The sequence below is a fragment of the Mustela erminea genome, chromosome 14 (genome assembly GCF_009829155.1).
Source record: "Mustela erminea isolate mMusErm1 chromosome 14, mMusErm1.Pri, whole genome shotgun sequence".
NCBI classification, from domain to species: Eukaryota; Metazoa; Chordata; class Mammalia; order Carnivora; family Mustelidae; genus Mustela; species Mustela erminea.
Window position 1 is genome coordinate 38089545 of NC_045627.1, and position 20704 is coordinate 38110248.

Sequence of the window (20704 nt, forward strand, 5' to 3'; positions counted from 1 at the left end):
TTTCTGTGTCCTAAGTTCCTCTTCCATAAAATATGGCTAACGATGGGGCTTTCCTTACAAAGATTAAATTAGGAAATGTAAAACGTTTAGCTCAGTGGCTGGCATGCAGTTGGTACCCAGTATTTGATAACCATGACGATTATTATTAATCTTGGATAGGATGATGCCTCACATTAACAGCACATCTACTACACCAGCCAAAGCCATGGGTGAGGGTGAGCCCATGGAAAGGCAGGGGTTGCTGGTACACATTCCCTGGTGGGCAGGACTGCCATGTGCAGCTGTCCGTGTTGTATACTGCTAAATTCCAGGGGTGCGTACTTATCTTGGCTTCACTGGGAATGTTGCCCTCCTGGAGTTGGCAGTATACTAGTGTGTGCAGGGTCTCTGCTGTGTCTCTGCTAGCCACAGAAGGATTTCTTAGACCTGTTTTCCTAACACAACACCCTGCAAGAAAGTAGCCACCATGGATAGATTAGGAATTGGGCTGTGTAGCAGGCACTGTGTTACTCAGCATGGACTGTTCGTGCCCATGCGGTCCTACTGCAAGCCCCTGCAGCTCTCCACCAGCAAACTTCTTCTCTACCTGCACACAGTTAAGCTAGGACCCGCAGCCAACACCAGCTGGCCTTTCATGTCCCTTGGGCAAGAGAATCCTCCAGTGTGTTCTACACGGTCTCCTAGGAGGCCCCAGGGGTACTGGTTTGTCCACAGGCACAGCCTGCTCACCCTTTACAGACCTCTTTTTCTCCCCACCTCACTTCCTATCTCTCTACCAGTTCTCCTGCGATCATGTCCCAAATAAACTACTTAACAGCCCTCAAATCCTTGCCTCCAAGTCAGCTTCTGGGCAAACCCAGCTAAGATAGGCTCTGGGTGATCAGGCCGGGAGTCAGCTTCCAGGTGCACAAGGGATGGAGTCCCTAGTCACTCGCTGACTCCGATTTCCCTTTGTCCTCCTATCCTAGGGTGTCAGACAAGCTGAAGCAGATCCCGCAACCCCTGGCTGATGCCAACAGCACCGACCCAGCCCTCATCTTGGCCGACAATGCGTCCCTCTTGTCCCTGAGTGAGCTCGATTCGGCCTTCACCCAGCTGCAGGGCCGCCTGCGAAACCTCAGTCTGCAGCTGGGTGTAGAGCCGGTGGGGGAAGAGGCTGGGGCGGAGGCTGAGGTTGCAGCTGGGGACGAGGGGTCACCGCCACCCCCGGGGGCCGGGCCCCGGCGCCACGTGCTGCTTATGGCCACCACGCGCACCGGCTCCTCATTCGTGGGCGAGTTCTTCAACCAGCAGGGCAACATTTTCTACCTCTTCGAGCCGCTGTGGCACATCGAGCGCACAGTGTCCTTCGAGTCGGGAGGTGCCAGCGCTGCGGGCTCAGCCCTGGTCTACCGCGACGTGCTCAAGCAGCTGTTCCTGTGCGACCTGTACGTGCTGGAGCACTTCATCAGCCCGCTGCCCGAGGACCACCTGACCCAGTTCATGTTCCGCCGCGGCTCCAGCCGCTCGCTGTGCGAGGAGCCCGTGTGCACGCCCTTCGTCAAGAAGGTCTTCGAGAAGTACCACTGCAAGAACCGCCGCTGCGGGCCCCTCAACGTGACGCTGGCCGCCGAAGCCTGCCGCCGCAAGGAGCACATGGCCCTCAAGGCCGTGCGCATCCGGCAGCTGGAGTTCCTGCAGCCGCTGGCCGAGGACCCGCGGCTGGACCTGCGCGTCATCCAGCTGGTGCGGGACCCGCGCGCCGTGCTGGCCTCCCGCATGGTGGCCTTCGCGGGCAAGTACGAGGGCTGGAAGAAGTGGCTGGCTGAGGGGCAGGCGCGCCTGGGGGAGGAGGAGGTGCAGCGGCTGCGGGGCAACTGCGAGAGCATCCGGCTGTCGGCGGAGCTGGGGCTGCGGCAGCCCGCCTGGCTGCGCGGCCGCTACATGCTCGTGCGCTACGAGGACGTGGCGCGCTGGCCGCTGCAGAAGGCGCGCGAGATGTACCGCTTCGCCGGCATCCCCCTGACGCCGCAGGTGGAGGACTGGATCCAGAGGAACACGCAGGCGGCGCAGGACGGCAACGGCATCTACTCCACGCAGAAGAACTCCTCGGAGCAGTTCGAGAAGTGGCGCTTCGGCATGCCCTTCAAGCTGGCGCAGGTGGTGCAGGCCGCCTGCGGCCCCGCCATGCGCCTCTTCGGCTACCGGCTGGCGCGGGACGCCGCCTCGCTCACCAACCGCTCCGTCAGCCTGCTGGAGGAGCGCGGAACCTTCTGGGTCACGTAGGCGGCCCCGGGCTCGCGCACGCGCACTCCCCTCTTTGGGAAAGACCCGCCCTTGCCTGCCTTGCCCCCAGGACAGCCGGCGGTGAGCTGGTGGCTCCGGTAGAGGGCGACCGGGCGGGTGAGCGGCCTCCAGCGGGGCAGGCAGCCTTTCTGGAGCAGTGGGCTCCCGCCATGTCGCAGCCTGGGGCCTGGGGTCTCTCACCGAGAGCGGGACAGCGCCTGTCCCCCAGGGCCGCCAGGCCAGCACCTAAGGAGCTGTGGTCTCCTGAGTAGGCATCCAGGCCTGGAGCTATTGACAACAAGCCTTCCTCTGTCTCTTGTCTCTCTCTCTCTCACACACACACACAATATAAGAAACATGCATAAATGCCTACAGACCCTGTGGGCCAGAGTCCTGGTGTTGATCTGGAAGTGGCTGTGCGCACAGACAAGTCAACAGCAGCCCTCCCGTTGTACTCAGCCTTCATCGTTCAGTTTCTGGGTTTCTGGATTTCTGCACCATCCAGTGTGGGAATCCTCATGGATCCCTGGGGAGGGACTGGAACCGCCCAGAATGTCAGGGGATGGCAGTTGGGGCTTTTCAACCAAGAACGGTTCGATATTTTCACAAATGGAAGAGCTGGGCCGGTTATGAAATCAGGCCTACAAGGAACTATAAAACACACACGTGTGTAAAAATAAGGCCTCTATGTATACCACACATAGACCCAAACAACATAGAAGTCCAAATCCACACACACATACACAGGCAAGCTGCCCTGTTGCTTTATTCCCACAGAATTTAATTATCACGCCCCTAATGGGGAGCCTTTCATTACATTTTTAGAATTAGCTGGGGATGGGGAAGGAAACACCATCATGGACCATGACCCTGCTCCTGACCAGGTTTGAACTGAAAGGTAGACCCAGAAGGGCTGAGTCTGCAGCCTCTGCCCGCCTTGGTTTCCCCTGGCTATCTCCTCTGGCCCATTCATGTCCTCCCTGCTGGCAGGCAGGATGTTTTGAAATGGGGTGGCCAGCCCTCACATGACTGCAGCCCTAATACCCTGTCCCAGCTGGGCTGGCTCCCTGAGAGCATGACCCTGTGTGAAGGCTCCCCCAGGCCTGACTGGAGGCAAAAGGCAGCTGGCAAGTCCTGCCATTTTTGCCAGGCCTCATGTGGGGCAGGGCCCAGAAGAGAGTACAGAGAGCTCTTGGGGGAGAAGTCGTATCAGGATACCCCCCTACCCTGGGAAGACAGGGTACAGAGGTCAGCCTTGCGGTTGGTCACCGTGGTTACATGGTTAGTGTCTGGAATTCCAACTTTCAGGGCTCTGGGAAGAGGGTTGCTGGGTATTCTACTTGTTGGGTTTTTTTTTTTTTTTTTTAAGTTATTTATAGTTTGGTATCTTGTTTTGTGGCTGTTTTTTAATTTTCTTACTGCAAGAGTGCAGCTTCGAAGCAGTCTTGTCATGAGGGGGTTGGGAAGACCAGCAGGGAACACCCTGGGTCCTGCTGGAGGGAGAGGAGGAGGAGGAGGAGGAGGAAGGATCAGAGCCTAGGCGGCCACATGGCAGCCTACAGTGCCCCACGGGCTTTTCTGTTTGAGCCTTGTGTGAAATGAGTCTCAGAAGCCACCTGGGTTCTTTGCTGTGTGTCGAGAAGCGACATAAATTAGCTCTCGCCCTTTCCCAAGACAAGGCCAGATTGGAACATCTCAAAGTCCAAATGAATTTCCTTGGGGTGGAGGGGGTCAGGGGCCTGTGGCCAAGCAGCAAATGTCCCCACACTGGGGAGCAGAACTCAGTCTCCCTCAGACCTCGAAGAGCTGCAGAGTTCACTAGGGCTGTTTCTGATTTCCTGGACAACTCCTCTGTCAGATCTGTCCTGTTGTCAAACCCAGAGGGCTGAGTTTCAGTCTGAGTAATTCGGACACAAGGAAAACAGGATCTGAGTCCAGCTGATGCTGCCATGGGGATTGTGTCCTGGCCAGAAGCTGCTGTTTGAGACGCTGAGGACCGTAGCCATTTTGTGGGGTCTGTGCCCATTACCACATTGGAGCTGCTGGGTCTCCCATCACCGTGGACTACAGTCATTCAAGGATGTCTCCAGTCTTGGCTTTCCAGTCCCAGAATAAGTGGTGCAGGGGCTCAAATTTGGGGTCCAAAGGGATTCCAGCCCTGAAAACTTCACTCTGCGGCAGAGTGAACCCAAGAGCCTTCTGGTGAGCCCAGAAGTGCTGGCTTTTCCTCCCCCTACCCCACTGCGTCCCACCTGTGGTTGGTGGGGCTGGGGCAGGGATGGGGGCAGGCACCTCCCTCTGGGGCTCTTCTTGCCCCCTGACCCCTGCCCTGGTATGGACAGCAGACTTCTTCCTTCCTGTGCCTCAAGCTAAGGTCTCCACCCCGGAGCTCTGAGGACAGTGCCGAGAATGGACCTTTGGGACTTCTCAGGACATTGACAATTTGTACACTAAGAGTTGACTTTATTTATTTATCTTGTGACAAAGAAGAGACATAAAATACCTTATTTGCAGGGACTCAAAGCTGTACCCAAATCAAGAAAGACGAGAATCCGTAATAGAAACTCGCGCCATACTCGGAGTACACTCCAAGAAGACGATTCAAAATACAAGAGAAGAGCAAAGCCCAAGGGCCGGGGGTGTTGGACTGTCCTTGGGGCATTGTTTAAGGAGGTACCTCGTTTTTTTCTTGTAGTTTTGATGATGCGACGTTGAAGGCCCTTTCTGCTGTATTTCCCTTTGCCCTGGTGTCTGAAACAGGACACAACTCGAGAGAGTGCTCAACAGCGCCCTGGGAACCCTCGGGGTTTGAGGAAGGACAGGGTGGGGTGACTACTGACTTTACACTCTGGGGGACCTGGTTCAGGTATGCATTTGGGGTTTTCAGCAGGCAGCTGGGACGAGGATGGTGGCCCATTTGGGGCAAGTGTCTCCCCTGTCGCCTAGGCCAGCCCAGGCGTCTCTGCTCTTGCCAGCTCTAGTGTCCCCCTCCCCACCCCCTGCACCGTGTTCACCTGCATTCAGATGGAGGGAGCAGCTGAGGCCTCACCTTTGGGGCTGCCAGCTTCTCCAGAACAAGAGTCCCATTCAGGAATGAGTGTTTACTCATTTTCTTTTTCCTGATGAAGACCTCTTTAGCCTGGCCTGTATAAATAGTTCAGAACATTTCCAGGCCTTAGTGAGACAGGGCAGTGTCTTAACACCCACAGGCTGTTACCGCAGCTGCCTATTCCTGGCTTCTCCTCTGGCCTTGTTGGTAAACGCTGGAGGGGATAAAGGCGCCAGGTTGGGGGCAGGGGTCTTTGGGAGCAGGGTTCCTGAGTCCCCACAGAGAGGAAAAAAAGCAGATTCTCAGCTCTGTGGCCCTCTCCCTCCCCACCCCACATCACTGCACGTTATCACCAAGTTCTTACTAAGGTTGAAGGACATGAACAAAATTAGCCTTTGGTCCCTTTATGTGATACGTATACTTGAAAATAACTAAATGAATAGAAAGAAATGTTTAATGAAGATTGGCTCCCTGTCTGCCAGTAGCCTCAGCCTGGAAGCTTCTGCCAGGTGCTCGACGAATGGGGCAGCTGCTGACAGGACCCCTGAGAGCCCAGGGCCCACCCAACCCATTACAGTAGCGTCTTTCCACACCACCACTGTCCTGTCTGATGATGGAGCAAGTTCTAGCAGGAAGGCAGGGATCCCTGTCCCAGGAGATGAGCGCTTGGCCTGGTGAGGTAAGCATCAGATGGTCTGGTCCTGACCCCAAAGGTCTCTTCCAGCCCTGGTCCCAGATTAGGTCCTGTTTTAATTGACTGATGGCCTGCCCTTCACTAGGCCCTGGATTATGAAGGAGAGGACCAGAAGAGCAGATGGCCGCGTCCCTGAGGCAGTCCCTGGCTCCTGGCTCCAAGGCTGAAAGCAAAGGCAGGTCCCGAAGGGATGGCTATCTGGGGCAGGAAGAAAGGAGGGTGGGCAAAGGGAAATGCATCTGCAGAAGCCAAGTAAGGGTAAGTAGGGGTTGCCCATTTGCACAAAGTAGAAGGAGCATCCACTGAGCTCCAAGGGTCCCAGGTTGGTAGGTTTGCTAGTGGAGATCGCCAGGCTGTGGTCCAGTTGGATGAGAGGCAGAAGGCTTCCTGAACGTTTCCTGAATGCAGCCACATCCCCTCTCAGCTGCGCACAGTTTCAGGAATCGTGGAAGCCGCCCTTAACCTCAGAAAGAGGAAGCAGAATTGGCAAATTCAGTCTTAGGAGCTGGGAGATCCGGATGCTTTGGTCTGGGGTCCTTTGTCATTCCATGACTGTGCCTGGGGGATGAGTGAGGCGTGTGTTTCTGAGGATATGGACCCGGGCCATCCCCGTGGGCCCAGCTCACAGTGTACACCAAGTATTTTATTTGGGAAAAGACCCTGCTTCCTCTACCACCGGGCTTGAACTGGGCACCCCAGAAATCCATCTCCTCTGTTTCAGGCAAAGTTTGCCTGGCTCCCCTGCCCCCTCCTGGATCCCACAAACTCATTGCCAAGCTCTCGGCCCTGTGTCACGTTTCATGGCCACATGGTATGGGACACTCCCTTTGTGGCCATGTGTGTCCACACGTATGTATGTATACTGTCCGCTCTGCTCAGCCACGTTGCCCCTAGCCCTGCCGCTGTCATATGTCCCAGATGTCCTTGCCATGGCTGCCGTCTGCCGTCTCCTGGAAACACAGGGGCCACCGCCGGTCAGGGTCCGCTTTGTGGAACAGAATGTGAACCATCACTTGATGGCTTACTTGACTTATTTAATTAAAAATGAAAACACGGAGTGAGCAAAATCTGAAATGTGTCTCTGCCTTTCTTTTTGCATTTGTTCTCGGCAGCAATCAAAAATTAATGAGAAAAAAAAAATGAGCAGCAGTGGAAAAGGTATTACTTTAGCAGGGCAGAGGAAAGCTCCCGAGCAGTGAAAGACACGGAAGGATGGCTACACGCAGGGGCTCTGATGATCCTTGTCTGTGTCACCAAGATGGCAGAGCTGGTGGGAACCGTGTCTGGAGCTCACAGCCAGAATTCGGGCTGAGACATGAACACCCAGGGGTTATAGGACAGGGACAGGAAGATTGACAAGAGGTCAGGGCACCTGGGGACAAGTCCCAGCTTTGTCACTGTCTGATCCTGTGACCTTGGACCAGTCATTTCCTTCCTTGAGCCTGAGTTTACTTGAGAATGAGACAGGTAATCAGTGGTTTACAAGCATTGTTCCAAAGTCAGCTGAAAAAGCAGGCAATGATTCCCTCTCACCCACAGCACCTGTACACTCAATCTGCTTCACGTATTGAAATGGCACCTAAAATTCCTTTGGCCTACAGCAAAATCTCAGAAAACCACATGAGGAGATTGCTAAAGACCCTTTCGGCTAAGAAATTTAACACAGCCCTTTCAGATTGTTGCTATGTGGCTCTATCAGTCCTCATAACTAGTGTAAATTAAGATTTTTGGCCCTTTTGTCTAACAGCCACCTGGAGGCAGTAGGCATTTCCCCAGGGTGAAGGGAGGCGGTTCATTCTGGATCACAAGAAGACTGAGCTGGTAAAGCTTTGTGGGTTTGGGGGCCCAAGGGAGACGGGGACACAAGCAACCTCGAAGAAACAGAACGGCAGAGCACTGGTGAGCAGTTGGGTACCTGGGGTGAGGGGGTTACAACAGAGAGAGGCATGACGGGAAGGAATGGGACCGCTTCCCCAAACTCAAACCTGTGCCTCTACGGCTTCAACCCAGGCCGGGCCTTGGGAACTCAAACCGTTTTTCCTCCCAACCCTTAAAACTCAGCTGTGTGCAACGACATCCCAACCTGAGTATCTCTGCCGCCCTTCCCCCCACCAGTCAGGCGCCACCGCTGTGCCCACTCTTCTGGGGACTGGGTATATTTAGTTTAATTTCTGGGCTATGTTTCCTACCACAAATGACCTCTTGGAGAAACAAATTGCCATAATCGTAGAGCAGAGAAGCCGGGAGAACTTCCCACCCATTCACCCCCTCGGTCACCACCCCAGGCTGGAGCCATCTTTTCTCTCTGCTCTCCGACCTTTTGGGACTACTGATCTTCCTCCCCAAATTACCCAGCCCCGGAAAGGAGCCAGTACTTCCTGAGGTCTCTGAAGGAGTGACAGTCTGCAGGATCCATTTGGGAAATGGGGGCCTGGGACCCATGTCATTTGCTCATGGCAGGCCTGGCACCGGAGTCCACATCAGTGTGTCCCCAAGTGTGCCTGGAAGACCTGTGGTCACCTAACTGCTCTTGGGAAGTTATAGGGCACATTCGCATATTAAAGGCTCTGAGAAGTCCTGCTCTCCTTTGCCCCAGCTTACCAGAATTCACTCCGAACCATTTTTATGGGTAGAATTCTTTCATCGTGAAAAATTTTGGGTATTTTTTTGTTTTTTGTCTTTTGGGGATTTTTTGGTCAAAATGCATTCAAGACTCTGACATTCTATAGAACACTTTGTAGCTATCAGAAATCTGCGAATTGGGGCACCAGGGTGGCTCAGTTGGTTAAGCATCAGCCTTCAGCTCAGGTCATGATCTCAGGGTTCTGGGATAGAGACCTGCATCAGGCTCCCTGTCAAGCAGAAAGGCTGCTTCTCCCTCCCTCTCCCTCTGCCCGCTGTTCTCTTTCTGACAAATAAATAAATAAAATCTTCAGAAAATAAAAGAAAAACCTGGAAATATAAGCCTATGGGACTAAAAGCCATGACAAGCAAACAAGAAGGTTGTAGGCCAAGAGGGTGAGGAGAAAAAGTTCAGGATCGAGATTGAGGACCCCCTCCCACCTTTAGGCCATTTCCAGAGACCTGCAGGCCGGGAGCAAGGGTTGGCCTGTTGAGACTGTAGCAGCCGCAGGGGCACTGAGGGTCAAAGTTCAAACCCCAAGGCATCCATGCTGCTGTCGTAAAACCTCCTGGTCACCTGATAGCCTGGGTCCTTGGCTTCCTCAACTCTTGGCCCACACCCACAGAACCTCTGTAGCCTTTCCCAAAAGGTCTGGTAACCCCCACAGAGAACAGGGACCCCGGGGAAGCAGGCCAGGCATAAACACCACAGGACCCGATTGATCTGAGCTTGGAGGTAACTCTTAAAGGAGCCATTTCTGAAACAGCTGGGCAAAGGTTACCAACAGTAAACAGGCTCCCTGGAGAGGTAATCCTCTCCTAGCTAGTAAACCCTGTGCTAAACGCCGCTGTGCGGTTTATTGGAAGAGCAAGCAAGTAGTAAAGGCGCAGCGGGAGAGGCTTGCCCCGGAAAATCAGACCGTGAGAAAGAAGGGAGGAAAGGCAGGGGGCGAGGGCAGGGGGAGTGACAACAAGGAGGGGGCGTCCTTATGAGATGCAGGCGGGGAGGACAGCCAGGGTGCCCAGAACACCCACAAGAACAGCCACAGCCACAGTGTCCAAGCACCCAGGACCCAGTGCGCACGCAGCCGTGCACACCACCGGCCACGCGCCAGATCTATCCTGTGCATGCATGGCCCACACAGGGTCCGGTTTCGTTCTTAACCATCGGCATTAGAGGCCCACACTTAAAAGGTAAGGGGTTTTATGTGAAAACCAGCTTTCCGCTTCTTCTAGAACATTAGGTGTCTTGGTTTGAGTAACCCCTGAGATGGATGCTGAGACAAGGGTTAGAGAGCAAAGGGATTATTTGAGTCGTGCAGACAGCCCACGGGGTGGAGGGGAGCAAGGCAGCCAGTGAAGGGTGCACTGGTAAGCCAGCCGCCCTGTTGGGCAATTAGAGCAGAAGCCCCCTGGGAGGTATAAAGCCGGTGCCTTAGAATTATTCTACCGGAAGAGGAAGGTGAGGGAGCCCGTAGTTTTCCTGCACCAATCCTTGTCAGACTCTGGCTGGAGGCTGTTTTTGGGGAATATTAATTCCTCAGCACAGCCTTGCTGGCAGAACAGCATTCCAGAATTCTGGAACAAGCCTTCAGGCCCAGAGATGCAGGCAGCTGGAACTTTCCAGAGTGCAGTGTAAGTATGCGAAGCAAGGCGTGGGGGGAGGGGTCTGACGGCACCTGCTCCTGGGCTGTGTGAGCCTCCCATTCCCGTGGGGACAATGGGCTGCAGCTGGGGGAGGGCAGCAGTCCCTCGAAGGGGAGAAAAGCCAGTCCGTCTCCCGGGGCCCTCCCACATTGAGGTACTACTGACTACAGCACTTACCCTGACATTCTACCTCCGACTCAGACATCTCTGTGAATCTGTGCACAAGGCCCCTGTTGTGACTCGAGGCTCATTATAATAGCTCCCCAGGACTCAGAGGCCTCTGCTGGAATTCCTGATGGCATGCTGGGGTCTGAGTAGGCTTTCCCAGCAAGCCCTACCCGGGCTCCTTAACACTTAACCCTGAGGAATAAGCCGGTTAGTCTGGAAACGGCGGGCTCTGTCCCTCTGCCTGGTCAAAACAGTGAGCTCAACTGCTGCATCTGCTCCCACCTGGGTTTCTCCCGCCCACCCTACCCCCGGAGCAGCTACTGCTCAGCTTCGCAAGGGGCCAGAATGAGCAGTGAGGACGAAGACAGGTGGTTTTGTCCACCTAGAGGCTGGAAGAAGCCAGCCTGTGTCCAGTCCATGCCGGAGCTGCCCTCCCTGGAGAGTTTTCAACTCCTTTCTCTTGGATATGCACAGTGGGTGATGCCCGCCTGTGGGGTACACAGGTCCCCTGGGTGTGCTCTTACAGTGATCGGTGTGGCAATTGCTGATGCCTGTGTCCAAATGCTTCCCTATTCTCTCTCACCCTGGAAAGCTCAACAGAGGGGCCCAGGAGGCAGCAGGTGCAAGGGCCTGGAAAACAAAGAGGCTTGGGAGTGCTTGTGGCCCAAGAAACAGCTTGCTTCTGAGCAGACAGGAAGCTGGAAAGCAGAGCTGGGTCTGAATATTCAGGAGTCTCCAAGCCACACTAGGTAGGGGCTGGACTTGATCCTTCGAGCTAGGGAGCCACTGAAAGTTGGAGGGAAGCAGAGTGGCCTGCTGTGATCATTTCACAGATGAGAAGAGTGAGGCCCAGGCAGCTGACATGACCAGCAAGTGTCAGGATATGAATCCCTGTCTCTCATCCCCACAGGCCCTTCTGTCCCATCCTTTGCCTTAAGTGTCCCACTGCGAACTGTTGAGAGCCCAGAGGTCACAGAAATGCCAAGGAGGCACATGCGCAGACCAAAGGCTTCCCTTCAGGGTCATACAAAACAAGTCCCACCCCTTTTCTAAGTGCCCACTTTGCAAAGTCAACCCCTGAGTCTGCTCTTCTCCAGCCTTAAATAGCAGCAATGTGTCCTAGCTGTGTGACCTTGGGCCAGTGAATTGCCCTCTCTGGGCCTTAGGTTGCTTTTGTGTAAAAGGGGCAGATATCAACCTGAAGGATAGGGATGTACGCCGTGTGCCTGGCTCATGATGAGTCCTGAATAAACAGCTTCTGCTTTCACCTGAGGCCCTTCACTCCATGCTCGCCTTCCTCTGAACACCTCTCAGTTCATCAGTGAATCAACAAATATTTGAAGGCTGGAAGGGAGGCCCAACTAGAACTTATAATGGAACCCAGGGCCAAAGAGAATGGGTCCCTCAGCACTTGCCCCAGACACTCAGGCTGCCCTCTGTCCTAAATCCTGAAGAACAGAGCTGAGCTTCAGGGACAGACCTGAGATGCCCCACTGAGTTCCTCCAGAGTTTGGGTACATGATCAGGGACTAACCTTGCTTCCCCTTGTAAGTTTCCATTAATTCCCTTTCTTTAACCCTCTATTTTCCCCTGGTTGGATAGTGATTTCTTTAAGCAGCGTCCCTTCTGGGAGAACATGCCTTCTGCCTTCTACCTGTATGGGTAGAGTGACTGACGCTGGGGGACCAAGAAGACGTGGGCTGAAGTCAGTTCATTCAAAACATTGCCTGATGGGAGCTGCTCCCCACTCCCCTGGCCCCAAATAGAGGCATGTTTGCACTTGGCTTGGCGCCCACGGCTTCCTGACCCATGTCCTGCTTGGCTAGGGAGCAGAAGAACAGGGAAAAAACATGTGTCAAGATTTGCCCATGCAAGCAGCAATCCAAGGAACCCGATAACAGGACAATGCTCCTGACATCTTACTTCCAGATGTCAATGCCCCCTCCTCGTTCTCCTTCGAGGGTGGTTAAGCCTCAGGAAAAGGCTTGAGCATTTCACATCGGCTCCCACTTTGCCTGACACAGTGGGATCGCATGCACGCATGCATGAATGAATGAGTGAATGAATGGTATACTGTCAGTGACATTTAGTACATGCATAATGTGCAGCTGCTACCACTCTCTAGCTCCAGAGTGTTTTCATCACCCCAGAAGGAAGCCCCATATTCCCTGGCTTTCTGGCTCTAGAGATTTGCCTCTTCTGGACATTTCATGCAAATGAAACCATATGACGTGTGACCTTCTGTGTCTGGCTTCTTTCCCTGAGCATCATGTTTCTGAGGTTTAGCCACCTAGGATGTCTCAGCACTTCACTCCTTTTTTTTTTTTTTTTGAAGATTTTATTTATTTATTTGACAGAGAAAGAGATCACAAGTAGGCAGAGAGGTAGGCAAAGAGAGAGAAGGAAGCAGGCTCCCCGCTGAGCAGAGATTCCCGATGCGATGCGGGGCTCCATCCCAGGACCCTGAGATCATGACCTGAGCCGAAGACAGAGGCTTAACCCATTGAGCCACCCAGGCACCTCTTTCACTCCTTTTTAAGGCTAATATACTATTCTGTTGTACGGATGGACCCCATTTTGTTTACCCATTCATCCACTGATGGCCCCTTGGGTCCTTCCCATCTGCCAGCAACAGTTTTGCTTCCTAAACATTTCCTCACACCTACTACGACCCAGGCCCTGTGCTGGGCACTTGCACGTGATCTCTTCTTAAACCCTCAGAACTGCTCTCAGCTGGGTGGAAATTCTCTCTGCATTTCACAGATAAAGGATCTGAGGCTCACCAAGGTTTAAGGAACTTGCTGAGATACAAAGTAACAGAAATAGTTGAGTCCAGCAAGCATCAGCTGCCAGCCCGCTGTGTACCAGCCCCTACGCAGAGCTGCAGGGGAAAGAATTGCAAGCATAGTCCCCCTCAGACTTTCCAGGTCCGGCTCCCCATTACTTACTTTGATACTTTCCAATACCCAATACAAGAAATTCATTGAGGTTTCTAGTGAGGCTTACTTTGTAACCATCTGTACCTAAAAATTCACAATGGGGGGAAAATAAAACCCACCATCAATACCTAGTGTCTATGTCAAACCCTACCCCCCCCTCCACGTACCCCCCCACCCCCTCACCCCCCCCACCCCCCCCACCCCCCGCCGCCTGCCCCAGCATTGGACGGGAATGTACAGATGGAAATGGCTGGGGCCCCAGCTCAGGTGTAACTCACCAGCTCCTTTCCGCCCTTGACCATGCTACATCGCTCAGACTGCATCACAGACCACAGCTCCCTGAGGGAGCTTTATAGGTCTCCTCACATGGTCCAGGACCACTCCTGCCATGCACTTTATCTCAGACACAGAAGAGGGACCAGACCCCAGTCTTGTGGGGGCTCAATGATTTCTCAGCATCGCGCCTAGAGAGCCCTCTACAGTGTGGAGTCTGGAGGACCTGAGCAGGAGAGGGCTCCTGCCGGGCCCTGCCAACACCTGAGTCACTGAGGCCCCCAGGGTGGGATCCAGCAAAGAGGCACCAAATGGTAGGACCTGGAGGGCTCAGAGCCTAACCCTTCGTGTTTTCTCTCAGACACTGCAGGAAGTTCAATGCCTGTCCTGGGAGCCTCCCACAGAGCCCCAGCTGTGCCACGTATGACCTCTTGGAGTATACACTGAAGTGGGATTTAAGTGAGATTGGGTATTTTTTCCCCAAGTAGACAGATGAGCCCACCACATTTGCACAAACTTTAGCATCTGTGTAGCCTGGAGTGTGCAATCTGGAACCAGCCTGCCTGTTCTCCAACCCTGGCTCCGCCCACATCCATGCCCTAGGATCTTGGGCAAGGCATTGAACCTGTCTGGGCCGCAGCTTCCTCATCAGTCAAATGGGGACACAGATGATATCTACCTCAGCAGGTCACTGTAAGCTAAGGATGAAGTCAAGTAATACATGTAAGAGGCCAGGCACACTGTATGTGCTCATAAATGTTAGCTATTATGTTATGAACCTGGTCAGAGGTGGGGATAAAGAGAATAAAATGGACTTCTGATGAATTTCCTTCCCACTCTTGGTTGAGTGCTCATGAACATTTCAAGCAAGTGAACATTGGTATTACTGTTTCTCACTCAAAATACCTCCCTTGAAGCCTTCCAGATACAACCGAATGGGAGTCATAATGACGAAGATTTCTCGAGCATGTCTATCTGCTAGTCCTGGGCCCCGTGCCTCTCATGCACGATCCTCCCAATCTGACACGGACACTTGAGTATCACCTGTTTTACTGCTGAGGGAACTAAGACTTGCAGAGGTGAATCGAGAAGAGATCCAGGTTGCGGACCCAGGTCTTCCTGCCTCCAGCGCTTGACCTCAGAATGGCTGTGCCACACTATTGTGGGGACATCTGTGAGCTCCGGGACTTCCCTCGTCCCTCTTCTTGGCGGCCGGACAAATAAAAGGCACTTATTCATTGGCCTCGTGGTCTGGGATCTTGGGGCATCCCTGCAGATGTTGTCTGCCTCTGTGAACAGCGGTCTTGAAATTTTGACCCGGACAAGAAAGAGGCAGTGGGACCTGAGACTCCCTTTAGAACTTGGCTTTCAATGACAGAGGTGTGGAGCTAAGGCAGGGAAACATCACACGCAGGGATCCTGGAGGAAAGGTCACCTGATGCCCTCAAGACAGACACCCATAATGAACAGTGGAATAAAGCTCAAACTCAGCAGAGACCCAAGAATTGTGAACCGGAACAACAAAGACCTCTTAAATTGGCAACAAAGTTGTTGTGGTTTTTTTTTTAGATTTTATTTATTTATTTGACAGAGAGAGATCATAAGTAGGCAGAGAGGCAGGCAGAGAGAGAGAGGAGGAAGCAGGCTCCCTGCTGAGCAGAGAGCCCAATGCGGGACTCGATCCCAGGACCCTGAGATCACAACCTGAGCCGAAGGCAGTGGCTTAACCCACTGAGCCACCCAGGCACCCCAGCAACAAAGTTTTTAAACTAGTAAACACCCCTGCTGGCGAAGGTGTGGAGAAACACCCTTTCATCTTAACCGGAGAACCCAGGAGCAAAATTTGTATGTATATATGTTTGTATGTATATATCAAACAACTTCATATTTTTTTGATACATTTTCACCCAGCAAACCCAGTACAGGAGTTTATCCTAAGGAAATAACTGTGGCTGAATGCTATGATTTAATATTGTTGAACTTGAATGTTGCTTATAACAGTGAAAAAGAGGAAAACCACTTAAGTGTTGAATAACAGAGAATCGGTCACATAAATTGTGGTTACACATATGATGGGATTCTCTGCAGCCATTAAAATGATCATGCAGAAGACTTTTAATGACAAAGATGTTTAGGAAAATTGCATGACGGAAGTATAAAACAGCAAGTACCATATGACTCAGTTTATAGAAACTATTCTCTGTACTGTGAATACATTTGCAAAGAGAAATGATCGGAAACACATAAGCTAAACTGTTGACAGTAAATTACTTATCTGAGTCTTCAACAATTTCTCTAACAAACATGTATTCTTTGCATCTGTCACTTGGCGTTTAAGCGCGTAGCCTCTGTAGTCAGGCTGCCTGAGTTCAAATCCCAATTCTTTTTTTTTTTTTTTTTTTTTACATTTATTTTAGAGAGAGAGTGAGTTAGGGGGTGGGCAGAGGGAGAGGCGAAAGAATCTCAAGCAGACTCCCTGCTGAGCACAGAGCTGCCTCGGAACTTGATCCCATGACCCTGAGACTATGACTTGAGCCAAAACTGAGAGATCTTAACCACCTGAGCCACCCAGGTGCCCCATCAGATCCCAGTTCTACCTCTTTTTATTATTTTTTTTTAAGATTTTGTTTATTTGACAGAAAGAAACACAGCCAAAGAGGGAATGCAAGCAGGGGGAGTGGGAGAGGAGAAGCAGGCTTCTCGATGAGTGGGGAGCCCGATGTAGCAGCTTGATCCCAGGACCCTGGGATCATGACCTGAGCTGAAGGCGGATGCTTAACGACTAAGCCACCCAGGCGCCTCCCAGTTCTACCTCTGGTACGCAGAGATGTCTCTAAGTTTCTGCATTCAAGTACAAATGGGGATAATAACAGTCATATCAGAGCACCTGCTCCAGGGGAGCTGGGAAGCTCTAAGAGAGACGGTATGTGTGAAGTCCCTAGTACAAAGCCTCACAGTGAATTATCATCACCATTGCTATGATTGCCATGACTAATTATTGTTATGATTACCAGCATAACTCTCGCAATTAGGAAAAAGAAAAGCCTGAGTGTTTGCCTGCTTTCTCTGCCCACCTAGCCAGAAAGCCATCCCCACCAGCTCATCCCCAACCCCCAAGGCTGGCAGTTGCTCTCTGACCTCCCACCAGGCCTTCCACTCACACTCACCAGGACTCCAGCCCCTGGGCACAGAGAGAGCTTGGAAGAAACAGCCCAACAAACATTGCTCTGCTGGTCCCAGAGTGAGGCACGGAAGCTTACAAAAATGCATAAGCAAATGTTTGATTTGGGAGGAGAGAAGGAGCAAGAAAGGAGACTTTTCAGTAAGGCCCAGGAAGAGACAGTCATCGTTGTTGGAGCCTCCTTGTTTGTCCTGCCGGTTTCCTCACTCCATCCTGACCACATCGTTTGCTGTGAAGCATCTGGCTCCAATATGGGGCTGATTTTAATAAATCCAAGACATCTCCCTTAGCCCAGCAGACTTGGAAGAAGCCACGGAGAAACCCCGTGTTGCCAGCAGGAGCCCTAAAAGGCAGAGATGGAGAGCAATGAGGAGGGTGGTTAAGAGCCTTCAGGAGGACCAGGGTGCATCTGGGGCGGGGAGGCATGTCCACGTGACTGAGGTATTTAGAAATCAGGAGGGAAGGGGCCAGAGAGAGACATGCTCACTGGAGCCAACAGCCGCCTCTGGCAAGCATCCACCTGCCCTTGGTTTCTATCCTCTTCTGTGGCCCCTCATGAGGCAGTAGCTGGCTCATATGGTCACAGATTTCTCCAGACATGAGAGAAGAATAGGATCATGGAACATGTTGTAGTTGTTCCTCTACACACACACACACACACACACACACACACACACACACTCCTTTGGGACAGGGTAGGCAAAAGGGTTATGGGGTTTTCCAGCCAGATTCCATCCTCCAGTGGGTTTAACCCAGAAGGATGCCTCCGAGTTCCACATTTAATGCGGAAGGATGCGGGTGTTCATTCTGTGGAGCCAAGGCAAAGCAGAGTACCCATCGTTGTTGCATACAGCATCAGGAAGGGTAAACAGAAGCATTAGGTTGAAAATGAGAGAAAGTGCATTAAAAAAGCTGTGATTCCTAGAAATTCCCACTCCACCCACTTCCCATAACTATTCTATTACTCCAGAATGAGAAATTAATTCCTCCAGGATTAGGATTGTGAAGGATGTGCCAAAACCCGAAAAAAGGCCTTATGTTTGCAGGGCGTGAAGTTGGCTCAATGGAGCTCATGCAGAAGCAGCTGAGGCAGCCTGTGCTTGACTCCTCTGTGTATCAGTAAAATCTCAAAAATACCGTTGGTCAAGGATGTCCTGAGCAGGTTTGGGGTCTGTTAGTAATGGGACAGATTGGGCAGGAATATTAATTGCCTTGCTCTCCCTTATGTGTGTAGAAGATGTTCAAAGAAAGGGCAGGTCACATTCCCTTCCCCCTCCAGGAAGCAGAGACCCGATGCCTTCATCCTGAACCCTGGGGCTCAGCAGGGAAGAGATAAACCATGGTCCACTGTCCGAAGAAGCCACTCAAATCAACACTCACCCTTTGATTACTTATTTATTTTATTTTTTAAAAGATTTTATTTATTTGACAGAGAGAGACACAGTGAAAGAGGGGACACAAGCGAGGTGAGTGGGAGAGGGAGAAGCAGGCTTCCCATTGAGCTGGGAGCCTGATGTGGGGTTCGATTCCAGGACCCTGGGATCATGACCTCAGCCAAATGCAGACACTTAACGACTGAGCCACCCAGGCACCCCTTTATACTACTTATTTAACAACAGCAACAACAAATAGAGCTCCCTAAACTAACCCAGTGGTTTTCAACTCCGGACACACATTAAAATCACCCACTGGTTCTCGGGGAGCCTGGCTGGCTCAGTCGTCGGTTAAATGTCCAACTCTTAATTTCGACTCAGCTCATGATCTCAAGGTTGTGAGATTAAGCCCTGCATCGGGCTCCACCCTGGGTGCAGAGCCTGCGGGAGACTGTCTCTCTCCTCTGCCCCTCCCCCGCTTTTCTCTCTCTTTAAAAAAAAAAAAAAATCACCCACTTGCTCTCAAACTTTCCTACACATCAGAATCTCCTGGAGGACCTGCTAAAACACAGATTTCTGGCCCTAACTTCAGAGTTTCTGACTCAGTGGGTCAGGGCGTGTCAAATGGGGAAAAAAAAAAAAAAAGCCAACCTTAAAACAGGTTAATCATGCTTTATTTGTTGTCTTACTGAGGTCCTATGTGCTTGCAAGCAATTCTTCAAGGTATAATTGTGCATCATAAGATATAATTTGTTCAGGTGTAAAAATTAAGATTTACTGATTTCCATAGAGTTACATAGATTTTCCATAATATTTCTTAATACATCACAGTTCTCTCATACCTGATTTTTAAAATAGGTTTCCTGCCCACCTCTGCTGAACTGGTTTTCTGGCCCTTCTTGGTTTGGCTTCTCCTTGAGGTCACTTGAGATGGTGACAGAGGCTGACATCAGTCCCCTGTCTTAACACACGGAGTTTTAATGCACAGGTAGGGCCTGAGAAGGGCTGCTAGTCCCCAGGCCACACTTGGAGAACCACTGCCCTCCTGCTGTCCTCCCAGACTAGGCAACTGGTCTGGAGTGAGGTCGGGGCATCTGTTATTTGAACGTGCCCAGAGTGGGGCACCTGGCCAGCTCAGTGGTGTGCAGCCTGCCACTCTCGATCTCGGGGTCATGAGTTCAAGCCCCACATTGGGCATAGAGTTGATATAAAAATAAATAAAGCAAAAACAATAAAAGTGCCCAGAGGATCCCAACCTCCTTCACCTCCAGGGCCAATTAAGGTGAGATGAGCTACAAGAACACATAATAAATGTAAGTACAAACATCCAGTTCAGTTAAGGACTAATGACAATCTAGCTGTTCTCAACCGTGGCCTTATCTCACTCCTGTTCCTTTTTTACATCAAAGAGAAATCTTGACATCTTTCTCCGACTTGGCCTGTCTGCAGCTTCCCAGGGGCCATTTCCGCCTTGTCTCTAATTTGCTCCGGATTCTGGCTGACAGCTGGCATCAGTGCTTGGTCCCAATCTTAGCTCTCAGTTTGCAGGTTCCTTGGTGTCTTCCTGCTTCCCCCCTTTCGCTTAGTTCCAAGAGAAATGTTCTTCTTGCATCTGGTGCAGAGATCCCCTTCTGATAAGGAAAGCTGACTTGCCTTGATTGGTGGAAGAGTCAAGGTCCCATGAGCCCACATCCTCAGCCTGGGCGGGCCCAGCTCTGGGAAGGCAGCTGCTGACATTCTGATCCTTGGTCTGCCTGGGCCGAAACCCCCACCCGAGGCCGGGCAGAAGGGGAGCTGTGGGCCTCCAGCCCTGCTGTGGGAAGATTTACAAAACAAAGTACAGATGCTTTGTACAATGACTTCACTGAAGAATGGAGCCCAGTAATCCTCACATCAGGAAGGGAAGGGTCAGTGGATGCTTGCTGATTCCAGCTCTAAGAGCCTCAAAGAGACAGAACCAGGCAAGCAGATGGACCCGGGCAGCCCTGAAGAGCAGAGGAAGGAGAATGAACATGCTCAGCTTCCCCTGGGCTAAGCTCTTACAAGGGGCATCTCGTTGAATCCTTACAGCAATCCCCGCAGAAGATGTGGTCATTGCTCTGATTTCCAAGATGAGCTCTGGGGCTCAGAGAGGTCAAACGCTTGCCTAAAGTCACACAGCCAGTGTGCTGGCTAACATTTATTGAGTCATTACTGTATGCTGGGCACCGTTTTAGCTGTTTCACACATGTTGACCTGTTCAATCCCCACAACAATCCTAGAGGTAGGCACACAGGCTAGGTTGTGCTGGACAGTCCTCAAAGTCTCAGGGACTGACATGACAGAGGTTTATTTCCTGCTTACACAAAGCCTGCTGTGAGTCCCCGTGACTCTCCATGGCAACTTTCCTTCATTCGGTGACCAAGCAAGCCAGGCAGTCTTGATCTCGTGGCTTGGCCAACCAAACAGGAGGCCACCTGGGTGCTAAGGCAGAGGAGAAGATGGTCGGAAGGT

The 20704-nt window shown here is 52.0% G+C and overlaps 1 protein-coding gene across 4 annotated transcripts in view; it reads left to right on the top strand.

The window, feature by feature from the left end:
* Positions 1-7082, top strand: part of CHST3 (carbohydrate sulfotransferase 3) — a 33303-nt gene extending 26221 nt beyond the window's left edge. For 3 of the 4 annotated variants that reach the window (XM_032312549.1, XM_032312547.1, XM_032312548.1), the window contains exon 3: positions 969-7082. In XM_032312549.1, the coding sequence (XP_032168440.1) occupies positions 969-2265 (1297 nt within the window). In that variant the 3' untranslated portion in view covers positions 2266-7082. The remainder of the gene's footprint in view (positions 1-968) is intronic. The other variant, XR_004278559.1, reaches the window with a different exon arrangement.
* Positions 7083-20704: the final 13622 nt, after the last annotated feature.